Source organism: Leucopleurus acutus, assembly GCF_964270905.1.
Source record: "Leucopleurus acutus genome assembly, chromosome: 10".
Lineage (NCBI taxonomy): Eukaryota > Metazoa > Chordata > Mammalia > Artiodactyla > Delphinidae > Leucopleurus > Leucopleurus acutus.
This window is the reverse complement of record NC_139153.1, coordinates 42,043,676-42,054,401: the sequence shown is the minus strand read 5'-3', so window position 1 is coordinate 42,054,401 and position 10,726 is coordinate 42,043,676. Positions and strand designations below refer to the sequence as shown.

General features: G+C 51.1%; 1 protein-coding gene across 2 annotated transcripts in view; it reads right to left on the bottom strand.

Moving 5' to 3' along the window:
• Positions 1 to 322: 322 nt before the first annotated feature.
• FYCO1 (FYVE and coiled-coil domain autophagy adaptor 1) overlaps positions 323 to 10,726 on the bottom strand; it is a gene marked incomplete at its 3' end in the record, with an annotated part of 83,695 nt that continues 73,291 nt past the window's right edge. Inside the window, exons 17-18 of one of the 2 annotated variants that reach the window (XM_082848548.1) lie at positions 4,198 to 4,307; positions 323 to 2,199 (exon numbers count right to left, since the gene is read on the bottom strand). In XM_082848548.1, coding sequence (XP_082704674.1) covers positions 2,124 to 2,199; positions 4,198 to 4,307 — 186 coding nt within the window. Of the gene's footprint in view, positions 2,200 to 3,656; positions 3,760 to 4,197; positions 4,308 to 10,726 lie in introns of those variants that run through there. The other variant, XM_082848547.1, reaches the window with a different exon arrangement.

Below are 10,726 nucleotides of genomic sequence, written 5' to 3'. Positions count from 1 at the left end.
TGGAATGTTCCAGGCCTTTTGCAGGAAACACATCAGCTACTCTCGAAACGCTGGTTCTAGCTGCAGGTGACGGTGGTGATACCAGCAGAAGGCCATCAGCTTGGCCAGTCTCCACGGTATCCTGGGAGAGCTAAGCACTCAAACCAAGATCCCAGACTGCTCTGGGTTTTGTTAGTTTCTCCCACGTGGTGGACTAGCTACACCTGACTATCCAAGAAGGTGGGTGGCTTTAAAGGCAGGATAATTCGCCCTGGAACAACCTATAGGCTGTGTGGCACCCTGTGAGGACAAGCACTGAGGCTAGGAAGTCTCTGGGGGCTATTTCCGTTTTGGTGCTGAGCGCTGTCAGGACCTTGCTCGAGGAGATGCTAGAGACGTGGCTTTCTGCCACAGGCGGCTGCTCCCAGGAAAGACAGCACAAGAGGTCCAGCTTGTCTCTGCGCTAATCTCTCTGGAAGGTTCTGTTCACCATGTCCCAAACCCCACTTAAAGTGACTGGGAGTGCCTAAGTCTCCTGTTTAAATCAAAGTTCTGAATCGATCGCCAAAGTCATTTCCTCCTACCCCTGCCCCACAAGTCCTCTCTGCTGGTGCATGGTGGGTGTGGGGTCTGAGCTGAACTTGGCCTGGGGTTCCTGACCCATTCTCCAGCTCTCAGAACTGGTCAGACCAGGCTTGTGAACCACGAGATAAAGCTTAGAGGTGTTGTGGCTTGGCCTAGTCACCAGGCTAGCTGGAGGGCTGGCTGGGCCCAACACTCAGACCCACAGTCACCCTGCCCGGCAGCCTCTCCCTGTCCCCAGCCAAGGTGGGCTGCTTTGTCAGATGTTCTACTCACTGTGAAAAGTACCTGGGACCTGACTGCCCTGTGAACAGGGCACAAAAAGGCCGTCAAAGGTGAGCCCTCTGTGGTGGGAGAAGAGGGCCACAGAGAACAGGAAGACTATCTCCTTCTCTCGTCCTGGAAAAGGACAGAGGATTCATTTGCCCCAGAGGGAGGCAGCTCACAGGTGTCAGGTGCAGGCTGAGCAGCAGGAAGTGGGCAAATGGGGTGTGGGGAATCTGGTAGGTGGGGAGGGGGGACCAAGAGGTGTGCAAAGAGCAGATTCATGAATTATGCCTGTTGACACTTGAGTTACCAAAGACTTTTGTTAAGAAGCCCCAATTTTTAAAAGTGGTTCCTAGCCTGATTTATGATCTTTAGTAAACATATCTGCAGGTGAGGCAGAAGCTCTTATTGATATAAACAAAGACAGGCTGTCGGCTAAGGAGTGAGCCCTATAGGCTGATGCACAACCCTGCGTTTTGGTCATGGCGTTGACATTACCCAGCATCTGGGCTCTGGCCGTCTGTAGACAGACAGCACTGCAGGCCCTCAGTAGGTGGGTTCTGTTCCCTGGATTAGCTTCAATTCTGATTCTTAGGGTGATGTTTTGAGCCGTTGAGAGGTCTGGCTGAGTGAAGGGCTTTGCTTGCGGACAGAATTGCCCAGACAGAAGGGCCAGGAGGCAAGTGCAGCTGGAGGACCCTCTGAAATGGCTGAGTTCTGGAGCAGCCCTGGACTCACGGGGCAGGAAGGGACAGGAGCACGATGGAGGAGGCTGGTTGGGATCTTGGGTGGGCCCCTGGGTGCCCCGACCTCCTTTTCCTGGGAGGACTCGAGGGCCTCACAGGGTCTGGCCAGGGCATCCCAGTTCATGGTCACCCATGATGCGTGGCCCCAGGCTGGGCACAGGGGGGCCATGTCTCTCCCTGAGCAGAAGTTGGGATCCTCTCTTGCCTGGGAAACTCTCCACAGGAGGCCTGGAACCAACTGTGCCCCCAGGAGAGGCCAGTGGTCTCCTGAGTGTTTGAAACTTTGGCATAGTGTCCCTCTGGGTGTGAGGACAATGGAAACGTTGCCTGAGCCCTGAGAAGCCACAGGGCTAAGAGTGACGTGCGTGGTGCTGAGTGCGAGGAACCCAGCTCCAAGGGCAGCCAAGGGCCTGCCGCACAGTGGATCTTGATGGCTTCAGAGCAGCTGGTTGCTGTTTTTTGGGTTTTGTAAGTGCTTTATGTGACAGGAGAGGAAGAGTAGTGTTTCCTGTGGGTAATGGGAAACTATTAACATCCACGTGCTTGAGGCTACGGGAAATCACTTCCATCGTAGATCACAGGCCGGTCAACCGTTAAGTGATAAAATACTTTCTTGGAGACAAACCTGAGGAAACAGAAATGGAAAAGGAGGTGTTACCTTGAGGGCTAAAAGCCCGAGGGGCAGCAGCTGCAGTGACCTGGCACGGCGAGTCTTTGTGCAGAGACCTCTGCTCGGAGGCTGGGGCGTCTTGCAGAATGTGCGGACTCTTCCAGGCCCCCTCCCCCCCACTTCCTGTCTGTCTAGCAGGGACATCTCCCTGCAAAGTATCAGGGGCCTTGGGACACCGCCACAGACTTTCCTGGGGCTTGGGTGCAGAAAGGCCCATTTGGTCTCACACTGTGAAGCCCCGCCCCCGCTTGCCTTGCTGCTCTGAAGCAGTCCCGGGGGTCTCCGGGGTCTAGGTGGTCTGGACTGCACTGGGGAAGTGAATGGAGCAGGCATGGAGAGGACATATACGGTGGAAGTGAGCCTGGATTTCATTCTGCCTGGGCATCGAAATCCATTTTGCCGTCCATGCTTTGGAAGTCTCGAGTTGGCCCCTGAGATGACCTCAGTGGATTAAGGCCAGAGTGTGTCACTGCACCACGGCCGCTTCTAATGATAACTGGGGGCCAGCCTGGGGCTGCACTCTGCCCTCGACATGCCTCTACCGGCCTCTCCGTCAACACACAGTGGGGCTCTGTGAGGTAGTAAAAATGCTGGCTGCCACTTCAGAGGAAACTGGGGTTCAACTAAAACCCACAGAGGGAAGAGCAGAGCCTGTGCCTGGCTGGTCTCCACCCAGTCTCCTAACTGCTGCCCCAGAGGGGCTGAGGCCCACGTCCAGTCCGAAAACAGCTCTCTGGACACGCTGGGCCTGTGCCCGAGAGTCCTGCTAACTCAAGGTGTGTTCATGTTCATGGGGGGTGGGGGTGGGGGGAGGGGAAGGAGTGGGGCAAGGTGGGAAGCCCATTCTTCTAACCTCTCCCTTGGTAGATGCCCACGGCCACAAGCCCTGAGAGTTCAAGGCCTGGAGGTGGTGAGGGGGTGGCACTCTAGCTTTCCCTTAGAGTGTCCTATTAAGTTATTCCCAGCCTATTAAGTGGGCCTGGAAGGGCGCCCATGTGGAGGGATGTGGCCGCTAGCTCAAGGTCCTGCTCAGAGAGGATGTGGCTGGATGCTGACAAGACAGGTCTTATAAAAGAGGCAAGCCCCAATTAAGGGCTTACGCTGAAGCAGAAGACATAAAAGGGACAGGTGCCCAGCAACCTGTCTCACGTCTCCATGACGTAGGCCCCTGGCTCACAGCAGATGCTCAACCAATGATGGTTCTCTATCCTACTTCCTTTCTTGGCCGCCCCTCCAGCCTTATCTCCCTACATCCCCATCCTCCTGCCCCGCAAGCCCTACACTCCTGGGTCTGCATCTGGTGCTTTGAAACAGTGCTTCCCAAAGATGGTACCTGCTGCTCCACTCCCATGACAGGAGGGCCCAGGGGCCTCACCTCACAGCTCTGGTCCTCACAGCTCTGGTCTCAAACTTTAGCCTTCATTCCTTCGCTTCTCTCTCATCCATCCATCCATCCATCCACCTAATCCTTCCACTATATTTACTGGGCTCTTCTCTGGTCTGGGCAGTGGGAATCTGGACAGCAGAGAGGCAGAAGAGCGTCCCGGGTAAGAGCCTAGAGTCTGCAGCCTGGCCACCTGGGTTCAAATCCAGCTCCACCACCAGCTGTGTGACTTGGGATTGTCACTCTTCTATCCTTCTGGTCCTCAGTCCCTTAGTAGTAACACAAGGAGAAAGACAGTCCCTATTGCATGAGGCTGATGTGGGGCTGAAGTGAGTAAGAGCGGAGGGCGGAGAACACACCTGCCATGTGGCGAGAGTCTGTAAGTATTAGCCTGTGTGTTACACAGTCTATAACAGACACTGGAACACCAAAGCATAGGTCTAAAATCAAAGAACTACTGATGATAAGCTACTGATAATTAAATAACTTCTTTTAAACATCCACCTCTGTTCTTGGGACCAGGTGCCAGGTGGATTCCTCTGGATGCTGATGAATGAGGTGGCCCCTACCTGGAAAAGGTGTTGTCGAAGATGAGCATGTAGATGCCTGGTGTGCGGACCTTGAGCTGGCCCTGGATGTTCTCCTTGTGGGAATTGCATCGGGTTGTGGGAATGAGCACCTGGGAGAGAAAGCAGATAGGAAAAGTGAAACAGAAGCTGAGAGGGCACCATGGATCCTCTGGGCAGACTCTGTATCTTGGGGAAGGAAACTGAGGCCCAGGGAAGCTGAGTGCCTGCCTCGTCTAAGGTCACAGCTGAGCAGGGTTGGGGCTGAGATCAGCCCCCAGGATCGGTGGGGTACCTTCCACATGCCCTGGGTGGGTCGATAACTTGAGATAGTGGGGAGGCTGTAGACACGAGTTTCATCCAGAATCATGAATTGGTCAGCATCCCAAAAGAATGGTCCTCCAGCCTCCTCTGACCATGGCCAGTGCCAGAACGCTCCACCATCCAGAGGAACAGCCCCCTTCTGGCTTCAGGAAGGTGAGGCTTATTCTAGGTGAAATCCTGCCTGGCTCTTTCCTTTGCGCAGGTGCTGCTACCCTTGGGGGTCTCACAGGACAGGCCGAGCCCTCTTTCCACATCTCTCGAGCTGGGCCCCAGGCTGACCACCCCTGGCTCCACCCGTGGCTTCTCACTTGGCCCCAGTCGGTCCATATGCCTCAGAGCCCTTTCATCTTTCCAAGTCTCCTGCTTCCTCTCTATCTCCTCTGAGAATGAGAAATTAATCCCAGGAGACATTTATTTTCTAAGGGCCTCACTGTCAGAGGCCAAATCTGAGCAAATGCTGTGAACTGGACAGGGCCAGGGCTGGGGTCTATCGATGGCCAACCTCTTTCCCGTGGGCAGAGTCTTCAACCTGTTAGCCAGCTAAGATACTTTAAAATTGAAGATATGACAGGAATGAACACAAGAGCCAACCAAAATTAAAAACATTTTTTTGAAGGGACAAGCACTTAGAGACACTTAGAGACAAGACCCTCTAAGGGGTCTTAGAGGGTCTTATTAAGCATCCGTAAGCCTCCCATTTGGGACTACACATAAATGGTCACGCAGACCATGTAACGTCTTAGCGACGGGTTCCTAAGGTGGTGAGCTGCCCCACAATGTAAAAATCTTCATTCTCTACAAAATTAAATGTTGCTCCTTTTTTGGAAATTCAATTTTTGTTAAATTTAGTTTTAATTTTTTCCTATTAAACATTTTTCAACCTGTGCAAAATGACTGACTCCAAAATAGTTATAAAGATGTGGTTACTTTTTCAACTCAAACTTGAATACAGCTACCTGTTTCCTGAAACACTACATGGTGGCCACAAAGATCCCAAAGTGAAGTAAGTTCCCACAAAAGGCTCTGCTGCCCTTAAGGATCTTGTGGTTTAATGGTGACAACAGATAAAAAAACATTCAATTATGTTGGGTGAGACTGTCACGAGGGGTCTACCAGGGAGGGGTGCCTATCCCAGCCTCTGGGTGGGAGGGAGGAGAGGCAGAATCAGGGAAGACTTCCTAGAAGAGGCAACACTGAGCTTGGACAACTTAGCTGGTTATAGGGAGGTCTGGCAGCTCCAGGCAGCAGGGACAACATATTCAAAAGCATGGGAGAATGGCTAAGATTTACCCTCTCAAGTAACAACCAAAACCAACAAAATATACAAAACAGTTTTTAAGACACTGTACATCAGGCAATGATGGACCGTGATCTGTGAGAGAACAAGGTGAGCCCTGCAATTGCCCTAGTTTACTGCTTTGAGAGGAAAAGAGAACAACAAGCAGATGGAACAAATAAAAAACAGTAAGATGAGAGACTCAAACCTAACCTTATTGACAATCACATTAAATGTAAGTAGGCTAAACATCCCAATTGAAAGGCATGTATTATCAGGTTGGATAAAAGCAAGCCCCAACCCCATCATGCCTACAAGAAATACAATTTAAATGTAAAGATACAAAGAAGTTAAAAGGATGTAAGAAGATACACCATGTTAACACTAGTCAAAAGAAAGAGGGATTGACTATATTAATATCAAAGTAGATTTTTACATCAAAGAATGTGGCCAGGGACAGTTTCATAATGATAAAGATGTCAATTTCATCAAGGGGCCAAAACAATCCTAAACATTTATGCCCCTAATGACAGAGCTTCAACACATATGAAGCAAAAAGTGGTAGAGTTACAAGGAGAAATAGAATAAATTCATAATTATAGTTGGATATTTTAATGTCCCTCAATAATTGATGAAATAAGTAGACAGGAACTCAGTAAGGAAATAGAAGAACACTATCAACTGACTTGATCTAACTGATATGTATAGAACACTCCACCCAACAATAGCAGAACACACATGCTTTTCAAGTGTACTCGAAACATTCACCAGGTAGGCCATTAAAAAAAAAAAAACCCCAAAACTTACATTTAAAAGGATTCAAACTATACAAAGTGCATTTTCTGACAATGGAATGAAGTAAGAAAAACAAAAAGCAGTTGCCTGGAAAATCCCAAAATATTTGGAAGCTAAATAACATATGGGTCAGAGAGAAGTCAAGAGGGAGATCCCAAAGGCATGGGAGAGAGAGACAGCACACAGTATGTTCCTGACACCACAGTACATGTGCTCTGGCAGGAAGCTGGTGGTGGTGAGGGAGTAGGACAGGCCCAAGACAAGCCTGGAAGGGACAAAGATGCATGAGGACCTACTATGCGTGGGCTCTGTGGCAGCTGCTTCCTATCTCATCAAGTTCCATTAATGTTCTACAATATTCTAATTCCACTGGGGACTGAGAATCCTGGGAGGCTGGGTGGTTGGGTCTGTTCCCGTGATGCATAACCTAAAAATTCTGAGCCTGGCCTAAGATACTTCGGCAACCACATGTAGGAGGAAGTGCTGGGGAGAAAGGCTTGCTGTTTACACAGGGACGCCTGTGTGCCCCGCACCTCAACCTTCCCACACACTACTTTGATTACAAAGCAAAACCCAAGAGCTTGTTAAGGCAGGTCCTCTGAAGAGAACACGTGTAAGATAATACTCTTCATTTCTTTAAACAGTCTACTCTATGGACTTTTGGTTCATTCCAGCTGCTGTTTTTTCTACCACGGTCAAAATCTGTAAGACTGATTTTAAAATCAATCAATCAAAACGCCTAGGGGAGATTAACGAAGGCTCTGGTGTCAAAGCCCATACAGCAGAGGTGACGGGAGATGACTGGGGTCTCATGTAACCCTGAGTGAGACAGGTCTCTGCTGTGTGAGCTCTGGGGGCGTCTCGCATCAGCCTCCAGTGCTTGGGCGCCCATGACCTGATTTAAGTGATATGTCTGCAAAACAGTCCAAGTTGGTTTTACTGCTTTCTCGAGGGACTCTAGTGACCTGGCGGCCTGGTGCAGAGCCAGGGTTCTATGTTAAATGGAAAAAGTCAGTCTCAAAAGGCCACATATTGCATGATTCCATTCACATGAAATGTCCAGAACCGGGAATCTGTAAGGGCAGAAGGTAGGTTGGTGGTTGCTGGGTGGAGGCTGGGGAGTGACTGCTAATGGGCACAGGGTTTCTTTTTGTTTTGGGGGATGATGAAAATGATCTAAAATCAGACAGTGGTGATGGTTACACAACTCTGTGAATAATACTGAAATAACAGTGAATTGCACATTTTAAATGGGTGAATTATATGGTGTGTAAATTATACCTCAATAAAGCTGTTTAAAAAATCAAGGGTCCTTGCTCCCAGTAGCCTAAGGCAGGCCTCTGAGCTTCTCTGGCCAAAGAGAGAGGCCGGGCCTCGGTCTTCTTCCCTGATTTGTCCCAGGCTGCAGGGCAGCAGTCTGCACATGGGTAGCCTCAAGTCCTTGATTTACCGCTTCTTTCGTCAAGTGCTTCCCAAAGTCACAGTCTCTAATCTCACTGTCAAGGCATGGCCTTGATAGAGGAGGTCCCTCTGGAGAGAGGGTGGTCCCGAGTGGGAGTGTCTGGCATGCCCCTAGAGATGGGACTGGTCTTCCATGCTGTTCCCTCCACCTGTACGCTTTTCCTGTAACCCATGTCCCCCTGCCATCCCCTCCCCACAGCTTTTCTTGGTTTGGCCCAAGAGTCTCCTGCCCCGATCACTGCTCCCCAGGTTAGGTGTCTGCCCCCCACCCCCAAGTGCCACCCCACCACGACAGTCACCACCTGGAATCACAGTTGTTTCTTTCTTTTTTCCCCCACAGTTGTTTTTTTAATAAGGTCTCTCTCTGATCACACCATGAGCTCCTCAAGGGCAGACCCCATGCTGTTCCTTCTCTCTTTATCCCCAGTGGGCCCACCCTACAGAGCCCAGTATACAGCGTACACTAAATGGTTGTGAACAGAGTGCAAGTACACAGCATAGCTCCTCATGCCTGAACCTCCACAATCACGAAACCTGAGTGTTGCAATGTGCACTATGTCCCATTGTTCCCAATAAGGTCCAGTCTGGTCAGGGCATCATACGGGGAGTCCTCAGGATAGATGCTAAAGGTGTGAGCCTGGATGTAGATTCTCCAGGTTGATGTCTGTACAGGACCACAGGCAGACATAACAGCCATCCCCACAGCTGGCTGGTGACAGTTGCGCCTGTGACGGCAGAGGAGCACCTGAGCACCCTTCTCACCCACCCTGCAGATGGGCTCCTTCTGCCCCCTGGCGTCCACTGTGGGAAAGACAATGGTAACCATATCCTTCAGGCAATAAGGGAGCCAGAGATGAGGATGGCTCCTGGGCGTCCCTGAGCTCCTGATTCCTGGGAGGAACCACACAGGTCTCCCAGGGCCATGAGGATTAGGCTGGTGAGTGACTGAGCAAGGAGAGAGGCGTGAAGACGGGATCTAGTCACCTCCCTCTCTCCCTCCCACAAATATCCACCAGTATCTAACGTGGGCAGACACAGTGCGAGGCGCTCGGTGGGCACTGGGAACAGGAGGTGAACAGCGAAGGTGCTGGTGCTGAGTTCCAGGTGGTGCAGCTGGTTGCTAGTGCAGAGCTGAGCAGCACGCTGCTTAAACTGCTGCCCAACCAACTGCCCAGGCAGGCCGCTCTGCACCCGAGTTTCCTCATCAGCAAGGTGGGACTAAGACCTGCCTCATGGACCGAGACATGTGCCCAGGTGGCAGCAGTGAGCCTGAATCCACTCTCTGACCACAAGCCCAGGACCTCCCGGGTGGACGTTCAGAACCGCTTGGGAAGGAAGGGCTCCAAGGCTACATGTGTGGTGTGGCTGTGAGCCGCCAAAAGGAAAAGAGGGGCAGAGCAGTTTTTAAATAAGCATGAGCACGAGACTCCAGTAATCAAGGCCAACGCAGGGGGGCTAGAATTAAATTTAAGGAGTGAACTTGAAGAGGACAGAAATGACAAAGCAATCTCTATAATAGGCAGATATCACCAGGACAGGGATGGCAGGAGAGCAAACACAGACGGACACACGTCCCCCCATGTGGCTACCGAAGCTGGAGCGGTGACCTGTGTGCCAGCATGCCCGAGCCTGGCCCTCCTGGGGCTCTGGGCCTTCCCCAGCCCTCACCGCGAGCCCCTTAGGATACCCAGAGGACCACAAGCGTGAGGGACTAGTGGATGTCATCGCAGAGACTTCACAGAAGGCTTCTTTCACACAACTTCAAATTGCTCCTCTCTAGCTTCATTCTTAGAAAATGGAGATTTTGTATTAGAAGTCTAGGATCTACCTGGAGCTCCAATCCAGCCTGTGTGACTGTCCTCACTATTCCTTCCACTCACAGTGATTCAAATGGAACTCGTGTTTCCACCCAAACCAGCTCTCCCTCCATCATCCCCTGGCACCCTCCCTGCAGAGATTCAGGTGTGGAATTCAGACCCTCCCTCTTCCGCGGCCCACAGTGAATCAGCGCCCCCGGAGGCCTGTTCATTGTCCTGTGCTCTGCATCCTACTCCATCCTTTCTACTCTTCTTCCCCTTGAGCTAAACCAGTGGCTCTCAACCTTGATTGCCCACTGGGACCATCTAAGGATGCCTGGATCCTCCTTAGAGATTCTGGTTTAGTGGTCTGGGGTGCGGACTCAGAAGTGTGTTTTAAAAAGCTTCCCAGGGCTTCCCTGGTGGTGCAGTGGTTAAGAATCCGCCTGCCAATGCAGGGGACATGGGTTCGAGCCCTGGTCCGGGAAGATCCCACATGCCGCGGAGCAACTAAGCCTGTGAGCCACAACTACTGAGCCTGCACTCTAGAGCCTGTGAGCCACAACTACTGAGCCTGTGAGCCACAACTACTGAGCCTGTGTGCCACAACTACTGAAGCCCGCATGCCTAGAGCCCGTGCTCCGCAACAAGAGAAGCCACTGCGATGAGAAGCCCATGCACCACAATGAAGAGTAGACCCCGCTCGCCGCAACTAGAGAAGGCATGCACACGGCAATGAAGACCCAATACAGCCAAAAATAAATAAAATTAAAAAATAAATAAATTTATTTTAAAAAAAGCTTCCCAGGTATTTCTAATGTGTGGCCAAGGTTGAGAACTATGGTCCCGGCCACTGTCAATGTCCCATGTTTAGAATGTC